This window comes from Pongo abelii, chromosome 13, assembly GCF_028885655.2.
Source record: "Pongo abelii isolate AG06213 chromosome 13, NHGRI_mPonAbe1-v2.0_pri, whole genome shotgun sequence".
NCBI lineage: Eukaryota > Metazoa > Chordata > Mammalia > Primates > Hominidae > Pongo > Pongo abelii.
This window is the reverse complement of record NC_071998.2, coordinates 42,573,054-42,590,433: the sequence shown is the minus strand read 5'-3', so window position 1 is coordinate 42,590,433 and position 17,380 is coordinate 42,573,054. Positions and strand designations below refer to the sequence as shown.

Below are 17,380 nucleotides of genomic sequence, written 5' to 3'. Positions count from 1 at the left end.
GGCCCCACTTCTCAATACTGTCACATGGGGGATTACATTTCAACGTGAGTTTTGGAAGGGACATACATTCAAACCATAACACTGACACTGAGATTTAAGTTCTTTCCAAGTTTAAATTATTACAGACAGTGATTCCATGAACATCAGATCTTTTTATGTGGGTATGTGTTTAGTGTGTATAAAATATGTGCCAAATTGTTCTCTTAAGTGGGTATAGCAATTTCAAAGAAGAGTTTCTCTTCCTTTACAGCCTCTTGGTATTTTTCAGATTTAATTTCTTTTGAAATAGGGTATGTGTGAAATTGTATCTCATTCTTGCTTAAACTTCCACTTCCTTGACATTGACCATGTTATGTTTATTGGCCATTCATATTTCTTTTTTGTGAAGTGCCAGTTTATATTTTTTGCCTTTTTTCTTTTGGATTTTTGGGTATATTTTTACTGATTAATAGGCGCTTTTGGCTGGGGGTGGTGGCTCCTGCCTGTACTCCCAGCACTTTAGGAGTCTGAGGTGGGAGAATTGCTTGAGCCCAGGAGTTCGAGACCAGCCTGGGCAACAGAGACACTGTCTCTATGAAAAAAAAAAAAAAAAAAAAAAAATATATATATATATATATATATATATATATATGTGTGTATATATATATATATAAACCAGGCGTAGTTACATATACCTGTGATCCCGGCTACTAGGGAGGCTGAGGTAAGAGGATTGCTTGAGCCTGGGAGGTCAAGGCTGCATTGTCCTATGATCACAGCCTGGGCTACAGAGCAAGACCCTGTCTAAAATAAATAAATAAATAAATAAACAAACAAACAAAAGAGCTTTTTTTTTTTTAAATATATTTAGTAACTAACCCTTGGTTATGTATATTCCTTTTGCAAACATCTTTTTCTTCTTTGTAGAGACAGAGAGGCAGTTTACATTGTGTATGATGAACAGTTTAAAATTTTTTTTTTTTGGACACGGAGTCTCGCTCTGTCACCTAGGCTGGAGTGCAGTGGTGTGATCTTGGCTCACTGCAACCTCCGCCTCCTGGGTTCAAGCGATTCTCCTGCCTAAGCCTCCCGAGTAGCTGGGATTACAGGTGCCTGCTACCATGCCCAGCTAATTTTTTTTTGTATTTTTAGTAGAGACGGGGTTTCACCATGTTGGCCAGGCTGGTCTTGAACTCCTGACCTCAGGTGATCCACCCGCCTTGGCCTCCCAAAGTGCTGGGATTACAGGCGTGAGCCACCGCACTTGGCCTAGTTTTAAATTTCGATGTAGTTGAATGTATCAGTATATTTCTTTATAGTTGTGATTGTTTTGTCTTATATAACCCAAAATCATAAAGATAATATGTATATAGCATGAGATGGGATCTAATTTTGTTTTTCCAAATAGATAGCCAAGTGTCCCTGTACTAGTTATTCAATTGTCTGTTCTTTTACCACATATTGATTTATAATGTCATTTCCATTATACATCAAGTTCTTTCATATCTAAGACTTTGTTCTTGGGTACTCTGTTCTGTTTCACTTACATGTTTGTTTCTGCATCAGTACTAAATTGTTTTATTCACTATACCTTTAGAATAAGTCTTGATATCTGGTAGAGAACGTTCCTCTGTCTTTATTCTTAATATTTTTTAGGGGTGAGGGAGGGGTTATTCTTGGCCTTTTACTTCCCTATGTGAGTTTCAGGAATGGCTTATTATATTCCATCAAGAGACCTTCCTGTAATTTTGATTAAAATTGGATTGCATTTATAGATCATTTTGACATAAAGTTGACATCCTTATAATGCTTATCTCTTCTATTGTCCATCTTTTTATATTTTTACTCTTATTTTCTGAGAGATTTTCTCAATTTTATATTGCAGCCTTTCTATTACATTTTATTTCATCTTTTGGGTTTTTAATTTCTAAGCTCATTCTTGTTATTTGATGATACCTTTCTTAGTATATTCTCCTTGTTTCATGTTTGTAATGTCTTAATTTAACTCTTTGAGGCTATAAGTCATACTTATTTTGAAGGTGTTTTTCCCCCCACCCCTCCCTTGATGGTCTGGTCTTCTTTTCTTTTCTTTCTTCTTGTTTTTGAGACTGGATCTTGCTCTGCTGCATAGGCTGGAAATGCAGTGGCTCAATCATGGCTCACTGCAGCTTAAACCTCCTGGGCTCGGCTGGGTGTGGTGGCTCATGCCTGTAATCCCAGCACTTTGGGAGGCCAAGGCGGGTGGATCACCTGAGGTCAGGAGTTCAAGACCAGCCTGGCCAACATGGTGAAACCCCATCTCAACTAAAAATACAAAAAAAAAAAAAAAAAAAAAGCTAGGCGTGGTGGCAGGGGCCTGTAATCCCAGCTACTTCGGGAGGCTGAGGCAGGAGAATCACTTGAACCTGGGAGGTGGAGGTTGCAGTGAGCCGAGATGGTGCCATTGCACTCCAGCCTGGGTGACAAGAGTGAAACGCTGTCTAAAAAAAAAAACAAAAAACCTCCTGGGCTCAAGCCGTCTTCCCACCTCAGCCTCTCGAGTACCTGGGACTACAGGTGTGCACTACCGTACCTGGCTAATTTTTTCTGTTCTTTGTAGACACAGGGTCTCACTGTGTTGCCCAGTCTGGTCTTGAACTCCTGGACCCAAGTGGTCATCCCACCTTGGCCTCCCAAAATGCTGGGATTACAGGTGTGAGCCACTGTGCCCGGCGTGGTCTTTATTTTCTCTGAGTGTTTGGCTTCATTTTGTAGTAGCCTCTGAGTTTCACATGAGAAGTGATATAGTTTGGATATGTGTCTCTGCCCAAATCTCATATTGAAATGTAATCACCAGTGTTGGAAATAGGGCCTGGTGGGAGGAGATCACGGGGGCAGATTTCTCATGAATGGTTTAGCACCATTCCTCTTTGTACTATCCTTATAGTAGTGAATGAGCTCTCATGAGATCTGGTCATTTAAAAGTGTGTAGCGCCTCCTTCCTCTTGCTCTTGATCTGGCCATGTGACGTGCCTGCTCCCCCTTCACCTTCTACCATGATTGTAAGTTTCCTGAGGCCTCCCCAGAAGCCAAGCGATGCCAGCGTCATGCTTCCTGTACAGCCTGCAGAACTGTGAGCCAATTAAACCTCTTTTCTTTATAAATTACCCATTCTCACGTATTTCTTTATAGCCATGCAGGAACAGCCTAATACAAGAACCTTTCCGCAAATGTCCAGTGATTCTAGACTGTGTGTTTATATTTAAGAATGAGGCACTAAAAAGATGAGAAGAAGCTCTTTGGATGTGGAACTCTTGCATTGAATTGGGGAACCTTACGATGTCTTTTTTCTTGGCCTGGTAGTTTCCCTAGAAAGAAATCTTTTAGTCTCCTCCCTATATTGCTATGAGTGTAGGAGTCAGTGTTCAGGGCGCTGTGAGGTCTAACTGCCCACTATGCAGATGTTGCTTAATCTCCTTATTTTTAATAAGGTGTCTTACCCCGACCCCCAGTTGTGTTTGCTTTTCATGTCCTCAGAACCTCTTTTGATCAACCTCTAGTTTGTAAACTCCTTCCCTTTTACCAGGATATGGAGGGGGATTTTTCAGAGAGTGTAAAGTGCTGGTTATAGCGGCTTCCAACAATGCTCCTGTATTCATTTTTACTATATAGCTTGGCTTCAGGGGTAGCTGTTTTGCTAGGGTCTGGATGTTTGTGTCCCTCCTAAATTTGTATGTTGAAACCTAATCACCATTGTGACGGTATTAGGTGGTGGGGTCTTCAGGAAATTGTTTGGTCTTGATGGTGGAAACCTTAAGTAGAATTGGTGCCTTTATAAGGGACTGAAGAACCAGAGTTCTTCCCTTCCACCATGTTAGGACACAGCTAGAAAGCATCCTCTATAAACTAGAAAGTAGGCTCTTGCCAGACATTGAATCTGCCAACACCTTGATCTTGTATTTCCCATCTTCCAAACTGTGAGAAATACATTTCTGTTTTTTATAAACTACGTAGTTTATGGTATCTTGTTATGGCAGGCTGGATGGACTAAGACATTGTGCCTCCAATTTCTGAGCTTTTGTGGCTGTAAATCAGCTTGCTACTAGGCTTCTCCCTTTTTACACATTTAGAAAAGGTGAAAAAGCTGAAACCTAAGTCATTATCACTTGTCAGTTTGCTTTCTGTCTTCCAAATTTGCTTCTGACATCTTTTGTTGGCTGTCATTTTCTCCACCATTCATTGTTTCTGCCATTTGTTTTTATTTTTTACTTTCATTTAAGTGGCGTTTTAGGAGAGGTGATTAGCTATGTTTAATCAAATCTGTTTAGTGGTCCCCTGTTGGTGTTCTTTTTAACTTATGATCTTCTGATAGAACTGCAGTCTCACTTTTCATCTCATATTTGAATTCTGGTTTTACCAAGTGTTTTTAGTATTGAAAGTATTTTATAGGGTGAAACTGTTGTGTTGAATGTGCCCCTGTTCTTGAGTTTTGACTGTTTTCTTGGTTGGGCATGTTGTCTTTTGTGTGCTTTGTTCATTTCTACTTTTGTTATTTTTTCTTTTTCTTACTTTGGAATAGTTTGCATATTTGCATAGTTTCTATGCCATTCTTTGCAGTTCCTGATACTTCGGTGGCTTTATTTTGATCTTCTATTTATAAAAAGAGTTGGAGTTCTTACCTGTCTTACTAGTTTGTTTTTCCCACTGAACATCTGTTTGAGGACTGAACTTCTGTATTTCTTAACACTTCTGCAGGTTTATGTAATGGTGACAGGATGGTAGATGCTCAACTGATGTAGTGGGTGGTCCTAGGCTCTGTCGCCTATTGGAGATTCATTAAATGCCATAGAATATTTTGTTGGGGGTTCTATATACAAATTTTTGTGTTGACATAGATTTTCTGTTCTTTTGGGTATATACTCAGTATTAGAATTTCTGGGTCAAATAGTAACTTTATGGTTAGCTTTTTGAGGAACTGACGGACTGTTTTCTAATGCTGCTGAATGACAGTATGAGTAATGTTTGAGAGTTCCAGTTTCTCTACGTCTTTGCCATCACCTGTTATCATCAGTCTTTTTGATGATAACCATCTTAGTGGCATGAAATAGAAGTTCTCATTTAACATCATTCATAGGTTCTTGGGAATTGTGACTTTAAGTGAATGATGTAGAATGAAACCAGTTTTAGCATAGGTTAATTGATATAAATAAGTTAAGTTCTTGGAGCATATTTCTGGTAAAAAAAATCACTAAACTTCTAAACAAAGACTCAAAACACTCATATTAAACTGAAATAAATGTTGTCTATACATACATTTAAGAAAGCTTAATAAAAACAAGTGGTTTTGATGTGCATTTTTCTTTTTTTCTTTTCTTTTTTTTTCTTTTTTTCAGATGGAGTCTCGCTCTGTCGCCAGGCTGGAGTGCAGTGGCATGGTCTTGGCTAACTGCAGCCTCTGCCTCCTGGGTTCAAGCGGTTCTCCTGCCTCAGCCTCCCAAGTAGCTGGGATTACAGGCATGCACCACCATGCCCGGCTAATTTTTTTGTATATTTAGAGACGGGGTTTCACCATGTTGGCTAGGCTGGTCTTGAACTCCTGACCTCGTGATCTGCCCGCCTCGGCCTCCCAAAGTGCTGGGATTACAGGCATGAGCCACCGTGCCTGGACCTTGATTTGCATTTTTCTAATGACTAATGATGTGAATACCTTTTTATATTGTTGATTGTGACTTTTCTTTCTAAATCTATAAAGTGTGTATTCTTTGTCATGTGTGGCCAGTGAAATCTCTACTTGGTTTGTAGATGGTCAGCTAATGAATGACAGAAGATTTTCTTAAATGCTGTGAACAAATAAGTCTTCTAGCCTTTGCTGAGTGGTTCATTCTTTATGTTGGAGTATGCATTCAATGCTTTTGTGGGCTGATTAAAACTCTGCCTTAGCCTTTGCTTCCTACTTGCACAGAGCCTTAAGGTCAGCCAGAGATGAGAGACTGGGGCCTTCTCAGGGACTAGGCATATATATAGCCTTGCACTTGCATGGTTTTCTGGATGCCAGGAACATGTCAGAGCTTTTCAAAGGCTATATATATGCCTGGTTCTCTGTGGCTGGGGCTTTTGGGGAGCTCCAACCCTGTTCTTCTCTCCTTCCCCACAATGCTGGCTAGGCTGCTGGATTCCATAAACTACTACTATTCTGAGGCAGTTGATTTTTGAAGCTATCAGGAGCTGGTGGGGAGGGGATGAGAATAGTACAAGTTAAAATGCCACACATCTCACTATTCTTACTGAGATTCAATTGATTTCCCTGAATAAATGCTTTTTGGATTACTGCAAGTTTTTGGTTAAAGAGTTAATGAGAAATTAGATTCAGATAATTTTTGTGAGTGTTCTTGTTGCTTTTATGAAGGAAAGGATTTTTGGTGCTACCCTATTCTGGAGCTGCTTATGTTCTTTGAGGATATTTTGAAGTTTTCTTGTTTTTAAATATCTGTTTCTCTTAGGTTGCCCCTCCCCCTTTACCATTATTTGATTTAGATTTTATCTTCATGTTGGTTAATTTTTAAAAATATCATGTTTTCTCATTTTAAGAGTGAAGGACTAAAAAGTTTCCTAGAAACTTTGAGTGTCTGGGTGAGGCTTTTCAGCCATGATCTTTACTATAGGATTGTTTGGCTAGATATAATCCTTCCCCCTTCCCCATCTAACTTAAGAAGTAGAAAATAGAAAAGGTGAATAGTATGGTAATCATTAAATAGATTGAGTCAGTGTCAAAATTGCTGGCCCATATTGTTTTACCAATGAATAAAAAGAAACATTAAAGGAGCTAATAATTCTAGTTTTATGTAAACTCCTCTAGAGAATGGAAACATCTTGATAACATAATATTGATACCAAACTGACAAGGATATAAGAAAAGATAATTATAGCTAATCTCAGTTATGAATATATATGCAAAAATATTATACAAAATATTAGCTAACCAAATGTAGCAAGATTTTAAAAAGATAAAATATAAAAGACTTTATACAATTAATGTCAGGCGGGTTTAACATTAGAAAATCAATCAATGTAATTCTAACTCAATCAGTTAATTAATGTAATATAACTTTTCTTCATATAGAATTTCTAAGTATCTCTACTCTTGAGTAGAATTCCTAAACATCTCTACTATTTTAGGAAAACATCTTTTTCCATGAAAACATGTTTGTGTGTTTGTATGTGTCTATATCTGTATGTGTATTTATATTCATATGGAAGAATACAATAGAAATTATCATATAATATTAAGTGACTACCAGACCTCTGCATTGAAAATGTGATTGTTAGGTCAGAATTTTATCTAAATCTTGAAATACTGTTAAATAAAAGCTATTTGGCAAGTAATATTAAATATAGATCAACTATCATAGCAGTAATATAGTAATATATCACCAAAATAAACATCATAAGCCCTAACTGATTGGCCTTTGATTTTCCAGGTTCTTTTTTTAAAAAAAGGATTAAATTTAAACTTCGTGGAATAGTGGGCATATTATTTGTTTATTGTAATGGGATTTAAATGATTATGTGTTGTCTTTCTACACGATTTGTCAGTAGAATGGGAATCACGTGTGATTTTTTTTTTTTTTTTTCTTGAGACAGGGTCTCACTCTGTCACCCAGGCTGGAGTGCAGTGGCATGATCTCAGCTTGCTGCAGCCTCTGCCTCCTAGGCGCAAGTGATCCTCCCACCTCAGCCCTCCAAGTACTGGGGGACCACAGGCATGTGCCACAACACCAGCTAATTTTTGTTTATTTATTTATTATTTTGAGATGGAGTCTTGCTCTGTCGCCCAGGTTGGAGTGCAGTTGTGTGATCTTGGCTCACTGTAACCTCTGCCTTCTGGGTTCAAGCAATTCTCCTGCCTCAGCCTCGCGAATAGCCAGGATTACAGGTGTGTGCCACCACACCTGGCTAACTTTTGTACTTTCAGTAGAGACAAGTTTTCACCATGTTGGCCAGGTTGGTCTCGAACTCCTGACCTCAAGTGATCTGCCCCCCTTGGCCTCCCAAAGTGCTGGGATTACAGGTGTGAGCCACCATGCCCAGCCATTTTTGTTTATTTTTTAGGGATGATGTTTTGCCATGTTGCCCAGTGTGGTCTTGAACTCTTGAGTTCAAGGGATCTACCCACCTTGGCCTCCAAGTGCTGGGATTACAGGTGTGAGTCACTGTGCCTGGCCTATGATTTTCTTTTATAAATAAATCTCATGAGACTTCCTAAATAATTTATTTTACTATTTTATTTATTTTACTATATAAAATACTATATAAAATAGTTTCAATCAACTAGGATATAAGCATCTTTTGGTTATAGACTCCATTTTGTTATTATTTCAAATTATGTTTATGGTTAACCATGTAAATTGCTATTTATTTACTTTAAAGTAGACAAGTATCTAAGTCAATGACTGAAAGTTGGAGGTTATGTATTTGTAATTTAAGAAGGCATATAATTTAACAGTAACTGAATTAATACTGCTATTGAGTGATTGAAAGAGGAGGACCTATCATATAGAATAATAGTCTTTTATACTTGTGTAGTATAGTGCATAATGTTCTTAAAAGTGCTTTCATATATGAAAGTACTCTTATGAAAAAATGAGATTACATAAGGTTGTTCATAATACTATTTGTATTTGGCCGTTCTCACATTGCTATGAAGAAATACTTGAGACTGGGTAATTTATAAAGGAAAGAGATTTAATTAATTGGCTTATCATTCTGCATGCTTTACAGGAAGCACAGTGCTAACATCTGTTCGGCTTCTGGGGAGGCCTCAGGAAGCTTAAAATCATGGTGGAAGGCACAGGGGAAGCAGGCATGTCACATGGAATTTATGTTCCTCTCTATGCTGGTTATTCTAGTTAGCAGTTCCTGTAATAACCTTTTATCAACGTTCTTAGCTTCTTTGCGTTGTGTTAGAACATGTTCCTTTAGCTCAGAGGAGTTTGTTATTACCTACCTTCTGAAGCCTACTTCTGTCAATTCCTCAATCTCATTCTCCATCCAGTTTTGTGCCCTTGCTGGAGAGGTGTTGTGATCATTTGGAGGAGAAAAGTCATTCTGGCTTTTGGAATTTTCAGCATTTTTGTGCTGACTTTTCCTTATCTTCGTGGATTTATCTACCTTTGATCTTTGAGGCTGATGACCGTTGGATGGGGTTTTTGTCGGGGGGGCGGATTTTGAGATGGAGTCTTGCTCTGTCACCCAGGCTGGAGTGCAGTGGCGTGATCTCGGCTCACTGCAAGCTCTGCCTCCTGGGTTCATGCCATTCTCCTGCCTCAGCCTCCCGAGTAGCTGGCACTACAGGCGCCCGCCACCACACCCGCCTAATTTTTTGTATTTTTAGTAGAGACGGGGTTTCACCATATTAGCCAGGATAGTCTCGATCTCCTGACCTCCTGATCCACCTGCCTAGGCCTCCAAAAGTGCTGGGATTACAGGCGTGAGCCACCACGCCCGGCCTGTGGTGGGGGTTCTTGATGTTGATGTTGATGTTGTTGCTTTCTGTTTGTTAGTTTTTTTTCTAACAGGCCCCTCTTCTGATGGTCTGCTGCAGTTTGCTGGACTTCTGCAGGTCTGCTGCAGTTTGTAGAACCTGTTTGCCTGGGTATCACTAGTGGAGGCTGGAGAACGGCAAAGATTGCTTCCTGCTCCTTCCTCCGGAAGCTTTGTCCCAGAGGGGCACCAGCCTGATGCCAGCTGGAGCTCTCTTATATGAGGTGTCTGTCAACCCCTATTGGGAGGTCTCTCCCAGTCAGGAGGCAGGGGGGGTCAGGGACCCACTTGAGGAGGCAGTCTGTCCTTTAGCAGAGCTGGTGCCCTGTGCTGGGAGAATCCCCCTTGTCAGGATCAGCCGCTGTCTTCAGAGCTGACAGGCAGGAAAGATTTAAGTCCACTGAAGCTGCGACTGCAGCCGCCCCTTCCCCCAGGTGCTCTGTCCTACCAGGATGAGAGTTTTATCTGTAAGCTCCTGACTGAACTGCAGCATATCCTGCAGAGATGCCCTGCCCAGTGAGGAGGAATCCAGAGAAGCAGTCTGGCCACAGCCATTTTGCTGTGCTGTGGTGACTGTGCCCAGTCCAAACCTCCCAGTCTCCTTAGCACTATCAGGGGAAAACCACCTACGAAAGCCTCAGTAATGGCGGTCGCTGCTTCCCCCACCAAGCTCGATCATCCCATGTCGACTCCAGACTGCTGTGCTGACAGCAAGAATTTCAAGCCAGTGGTTCTTAGCTTACTAGACTTCGTGGGAGTGGGACCTGCTGAGCTAGACTTCTTGGGTTCCTGGCTTCAGCCCCCTTTCCAGAGGAGTGGACGGTTGTCCTTTCTCACTGGAGTTCCGGGTGCCACTGGCATACGAAAAAACTCCTGCAGCTCGGTGTTTGCCCAAACAGCCGCCCAGTTTTGTGCTTGAAACCCAGGGCCCTGGTGGTGTAGGGTCACGAGGGAATCTCCTGATCTGTGGATTGCAAAAATCCATGGGAAAAGCGTAGTACTCAGGGCGGGTAGCACAGTCCCTCCCCACTTCCCCTGGCTGGCAGGGAGAGGGCGTTCCCCCGGCTCCTTGCACTTCCAGGGTGAAGTGACGCCCCACCCTGCTTCTGCTTGCTCTCCGTGGGTTGCATCCAGTGCCTAACCAGTCCCAATGAGATGAACTGTGTACCTCAGTTGGAAATGCAGAAATCACCCACCTTCTGCGTTGGTCTCGCTGGGAGCTGCAGACTGCAGCTGTTTCTATTTGGCCATCTTGGCCCCTAACCCACCCTGGTCCAGTGGTCTTTATGTTACTGCTGCTATTGTAATTGTTTTGGGGCACCGTCAACCATGCCTGCATAAGGTGGTGATGTACTTAATTTATAAATGTATGTGTTCTCACTACTCCTCTGTCCAACCGTTCTTCCAACTCTCCCTCTCCTCTGGCCTCCCTACTCCTTGAGACACAACAATGTTGAAATGAGGCCAGTTAACTCTACAATGTCCTCTAAGTATTCAAGGGAAAGGAAGGCTCACACCTGTTTCATTTTAAATCAAAAGCTAGAAATGATTAAGCTTAGTGAGGAAGGAATGTTGAAAACCAGGACAGGCCAAACGCTATGTCTTTAGTGCCGAACAGCCAAGTTGTGAATGCAAAGGAAAAGTTCTTAAAGGAAATAAAAAGCGCTACTTCAGTGAACACGTAAGTGATAAGAGAGCCAGCCATTCTTATTGCTGACATGGAGAAAGTTGTAGTGGTCTGGATAGATCAAACCAGCCACAACATTCCCTTAAGCCAAATCCTAATTTAGAACAAGACCCTAACTCTCTTCAATTTGATGAAGGCTGAGAGAGGTGAGGAATTTGGAGAAGAAAAGTTGGAGGCTAGGAGAGATTGGTTCATGACGTTTAGGAAAATAAGACTTCTACATAACATAAAAATGCAAGGTGAAAGAAGTGCTGGTGTAGAAGCTGCAGCAAGTAATCCCAAAGATCTAGCTAAAATAATCGATGAAGGTGGCTACACTAAACAACAGATTTTCATTGCAGACAAAACAGTCTTCTATTGGAAGGTGTCATCTAGGTGTTTCAGAGCTAGAGAGGAGAAGTCAGTGCCCAGCTTTAATGCTTCAAAGGACAGGATGACTCTCTCGTTAGGGGCTAATATTGCTGGTGAGTTTAAGTTGAAGCCATTGCTCATTTACCATTCTCCAAATCCTAGGGCCCTTAAGAATTATGCTACATATACTCTGCCTGTGCTCTATAAATGGGACAACAAAGCCCAGATGACAGCTCATCTCTTTACAGAATATTTAACTGAGTATTTAAGCCCACTGTACCTGCTGCTCAGAAAAAAAAGATTCTTCTCAAAATATTATTGTTCGTTGACAATGCACTTGGTTACTGAAGAACTCTGATGGTTATGTACAAGCAAGTTAATGTTGTTTTCATCCTTGCTAACACAACATCCATTCTGCAGCACATGCGTCAATGAAGAATTTTGACTTTCAAGTCTTATTACTTAAGAAATACATTTCATAAGGCTATAGCTGACATCGATAGTGACTCCTCTGATGGATCTAGGCAAATTAAATTGAAAACTTTCTGGAAAGGATTTGCCATTCTAGATGCCCTTAAGACCGTTTGTGATTCATGTGAGGAGGTCAAAATGTCATCATTAACAGGAGTTTGGAGGAAGTTGGTTCCAGTCCTTATGGATAACTTCGGGGGGGTGGGGGCGAGTTTAGACTTCAGTGGAATAAGTTACTGTAGGTTGGAAATAGCAAGATAACTAGAATTAGAAGTGGAGCCTGAAGATGTGACTGAATTGCTGCAATCTCATGCATTCGTAAAACTTGAATGGGTGAGGAGTTGCTTCTTATAGATGACCAAAGAAAATAGTTTCTTGAGATGGAAACTTTCCTCCTGGATGCTGTGAACATTACTGAAATGACAGCAAAAGATTTAGAATATTACATAAACTTAGTTGCTAAAGCAGCCATAGGGTTTCAGTTTTGAAAGAGGTCTACTGCTGGTAAAATGCTATCAAGCAGCATTGCATGCTACAGAGAAACCTTTTTGAAGAAAGAGTCAACCAATGTAGCAAACTTCTTTGTTGCCTTATTTTAAGAAACTGCCACTGACCGCCCAGCCTTCAGCCACTACCACCCTCATCAGTCAACAGTCATCAACAAACATTGAGTTAGGACCTTCCACCATTAAAGATGATGACTTTCTGAAGGGCCAGATGATGGTTGGCATTTTTTTTTAGCAATAAAGTATTTTAATTTTATTTATATATTTTTGAGACAGAGTCTCGCTCTGTCGCCCAGGCTGGAGTGCAGTGGCGTGATCTCGACTCACTGCAATCTCTGCTTCTTGGGTTCAAGCGATTCTCCTGCCTCAGCCTCCCGGAGTAGCTGGGATTTCAGACGTGCGCCACCATACCTGGCTATGTTTTGTATTTTTAGTAGAGATTGGGTTTTGCCATGTTGGCCAGGCTTGTCTCGGACTCCTGGGCTCAAGTGATCCATCCGCCTTGGCCTCCCAAAGTTCCGGGATTACAGGCGTCAGCCGCTGTGCCTGACCTCAATAAAGTATTTTTAAATTAAAATAAATACGTTTTTATATATAATGCTATTGCACACTTAATAGATTACACTATAGTGCAAACATTACTTTTATTTGCAATTTTTTGGAAACCAAAAATTGATGTGACTCACTTTATTGCAATATTTGCTTTATGGCAGTGTTCAGGAACTGAACCAGCCATATCTCTAAGGTATGCCTATATTAAGAAGCCTATTACCTGAAGAAAGTAATTATTAAGAGTTCATGTATAGCCTGCTATAGAATAGTAATCTTATGAATAAGGGGATTCATAAGAATAAGAATAAGGAATTGGAATCTCAGACCAGTCAGAATGGCTATTATTAAAAAGTCAAAAAATAACAGATGCTGGCGGGGTTGTGGAGAAAAGGGAACACTTATGCATTATTGGTGGGAGTGTAAGTTCATTCAACCATTGTGGAAAACAATGTGGCGATTCCTTAAAGAACTAAAAACAGAACTATCTTTTGATCCAGCAATCCCATTTCTGGGTATATACTCAAAGGAAGAGAAATTGTCCTACCACAAAGACACATGGCATGCATATGTTCATTGCAGCACTATTCACAATAGCAAAGACATGGAGTCAACCTAAATGCTTATCAGTGTTAGACTAGATAAAGAAAATGTGGTATATATACACCATTAGATACTATGCAGCCATAAAAAAGAATGAGGTAATATCCTTTGCAGGAACATGGATGGAACTGGAGGCCATTATCCTTAGCAAACTAACACAGGAACAGAAAACCAAATACCACATGTTCTCACTTCTAAGTGGGAACCAAACAATGAGAACACATGGACACAAAGAGGGGAACAACATACACTGGGTCCTGCCTGAGGGTGGAGAGTGGGAGAAGGAAGAGGATCAGAAAAAATAACTTTGGGTTCTAGGCTTAGTACCTGGGTGATGAAATAATCTGTGCAACACAACCCTGTGACATGAGTTTACCTATATAACAAACCTACACATGTACCCATGAACCTAAAACAAAAGTTAAAAAAATAGAAATAAGAAATTGGAGATATGAAATAAAAATTGAATTGAAAATGTTTCCTCATCTCTTCACTGTGGACTTACGATGCTGGGTGTTTTTCAAACTAGAATCTTTGATAGAGAATTATATTTGATGTTTGCAACATACTCAGATTCTAATGGTATCTTTTGAGTGGCTAGGTATTGTTGGAAGCATATATAAATATTCATGTGTGTTTGTCCATGAATAACATTACTCTGGTGAGGGAAATGTGGGAAAGAGGGCTTTGTTAAAGGCCTTAAATGACAACAGTGAATCTAGATTAGTTACTGTGGAGAATGCTTTTGATATATGTGTTAACTTTATGTTTGAACTTTTTCAATAAAATTCAACTCCCATTTCTGTGTTTAGTTGGGAAAGGGTATTGAGAGATTTTAGTATAAGACTACCTGAAGTTATTTCTTTGTCAATAGCCAAGCAAAGATTTGAAAGCTTTTTGAAAATCTAAGAGGAAATGAAACACAGCCATCTAGTGGATGCAATTTTAAAAGCTGTAAGCATGTAATTTAAGTACCGTGAGCTCATGTAAGCATTATCAACATTACTAGGCATTCAAGTTAATCATTTCTTATTACACAAAGGGCAATATATATTTAAAAATTTTAATGGGAAAGGGAAACATTATATATGATAGTTGAACTACAGCATTATATAAATACCTTCAGAGGTCAGTTAAACTAATGTAACTTCCTCATATGCTATAACATTTTCCATTGTAATATTAATCAGAGTTTTTGAATTCTAAAACTTCAGTATTGCTTTTTAAACACATGGTCATTCTGAAACATTGATGGAAAATATCTAGGCCTGTATTGCCTATATAAATTAACCTATTATTATGGTTGAAGCACAGATTTAGTTACTCACTGTCTTCTATTGGAGTGACTCTTAGTCATTGATGGCTTATAAACTTTATTGATGCACAAATGAATTATTTTCCAGGAGCAAGATACTGCTGTGCAAAATATGCATAAGAAAGTAGAAAAATTAGAAACAGAACATATGGACTGCTCTGACCTTTTACGGCGACAAACAAGCGAACTTGAATTTAGCACTCAACGAGAGGAACGCCTTAGAAAGGAATTTGAGGTACATTTTCTCATTCGTTTATAATATATATGCATACAAACTTTCACACACACATACACACACACACACACACACACACACACACATAAAACCCATTCCGTGATTTAAGATTGGAGAGTTTTACTCTGTGATAATATGTAAAACTAATTTTAGGGGCACTTATTTATAATGTATATTTGGCTTCTTTGAAAATTTTTGTATCTGAATATTTTCTGTTTTGCCCTAGTTTAAAAAAATCTGTTCACTTTTGAACAATTAACTGTAATGGAATATTTGGGAAGTTTGAGAGTAATTGTTTACATTATTAGGTTGAGTAAGCAATACAGGAAAAGTTTTGATGTACGTAGGTTCTAAATCATAAAAGTAATATTACATTTTAATTTTGTAATTTGAATCATGTATGGTTTTGTGGAAGGCTTTTCAGATGAGACTTTACTTGGGAAAGGAGCATCAATTTACAGATGAAAAATAGGATTTTTATTCGTGAATGATACTGAAAATAACTTTAATCTTAAATCTAATTGATTTGTTAGTTCATCTTTTTAAAATTTCTCTTTGCTTTGTGGAAAATGAAATATTTAAACAGATAAAGAAGTTTTGTCCTAAACATAATTTGTAATCTTTATTAGGCAAATAAATACTTACGAAGAGTATTTAATAGTAAAGTGCTAGAGTTAACACTTATTAAACTCACTCTGTCACTTAACATTGTTAAGAACAGCAATAAGGATTATAACCTTTGGGAGGGCTCGAGGAGCCAAGATGGCCGAATAGGAACAGCTCCGGTCTACAGCTCCCAGCGTGAGCGACGCAGAAGACGGGTGATTTCTGCGTTTCCATCGGAGGTACCGTGTTCATCTCACTAGGGAGTGCCAGACAGTGGGCACAGGTCAGTGGGTGAGTGCACCGTGCGCCAGCCGAAGCAGGAGCAAGACATTGCCTCACTCGGGAAGCGCAAGGGGTCAGGGAGTTCCCTTTCCAGGGGTGACAGACGGCACCTGGAAAATCGGGCCACTCCCACCCGAATACTGTGCTTTTCCCACGGGCTTAGGAAACGGTGCCCCAGGAGATTATAGCCCGCACCTGGCTCAGAGGGTCCTACGCCCACGGAGTCTCGCTGATTGCTAGCACAGCAGTCTGAGATCAAACAGCAAGTCGGCAGCGAGGCTGGGGGAGGGGCGCCCACCATTGCCCAGGCTGGCTTAGGTAAACAAAGCAGCCGGGAAGCTTGAACTGGGTGGAGCCCACCACAGCTCAAGGAGGCCTGCCTGCCTCTGTAGGCTCCACTTCTGGGGGCAGGGCACAAACAAAAAGACAGCAGTAACCTCTGCAGACTTAAATGTCCCTGTCTGACAGCTTTGAGGAGAGCAGTGGTTCTCCCAGCACGCAGCTGGAGATCTGAGAACGGGCAGACTGCCTCCTCAAGTGGGTCCCTGACCCGTGACTCCCGAGCAGCCTAACTGGGAGGCAACCCCCAGCAGGGGCAGACTGACACCTCACATGGCCGGCCAGGTACTCCAACAGACCTGCAGCTGAGGGTCCTGTCTGTTAGAAGGAAAACTAACAGAAAGGACATCCACACCAAAAACCCATCTGTACATCACCATCATCAAAGACCAAAAGTAGATAAAACCACAAAGATGGGGAAAAAACAGAGCAGAAAAACTGGAAACTCTAAAAAGCAGAGTACCTCTCCTCCTCCAAAGGAACACAGTTCCTCACCAACAACGGCACAAAGCTGGATGGAGAATGACTTTGACGAGCTGAGAGAAGAAGGCTTCAGATGATCAAATTACTCTGAGCTACGGGAGGATATTCAAACCAAAGGCAAAGAAGTTGAAAACTTTGAAAAAAATTTAGAAGAATGTATAACTAGAATAACCAATACAGAGAAGTGCTTAAAGGAGCTGATGGAGCTGAAAACCAAGGCTCGAGAACTATGTGAAGAATGCAGAAGCCTCAGGAGCTGATGCGATCAAATGGAAGAAAGGATATCAGCCCTGGAAGATCAAATGAATGAAATGAAGCGAGAAGGGAAGTTTAGAGAAAAAAGAATAAAAAGAAATGAGCAAAGCCTCCAAGAAATATGGGACTATGTAAAAAGATCAAATCTACGTCTGATTGGTGTACCTGAAAGTGACGGGGAGAATGGAACCAAGTTGGAA

The 17,380-nt window shown here is 40.4% G+C and overlaps 1 protein-coding gene across 18 annotated transcripts in view; it reads left to right on the top strand.

Moving 5' to 3' along the window:
* CCDC171 (coiled-coil domain containing 171) overlaps nt 1-17,380 on the top strand; it is a 467,560-nt gene that overhangs the window by 55,939 nt on the left and 394,241 nt on the right. For 17 of the 18 annotated variants that reach the window (XM_054519835.2, XM_054519832.2, XM_054519828.2 and 14 more), the window contains one exon: nt 15,069-15,215. The exons of the other annotated variant lie outside the window; for it this stretch is intronic. In XM_054519835.2, the coding sequence (XP_054375810.2) occupies nt 15,069-15,215 (147 nt within the window). The remainder of the gene's footprint in view (nt 1-15,068; nt 15,216-17,380) is intronic. 18 annotated transcript variants of the gene reach the window in all.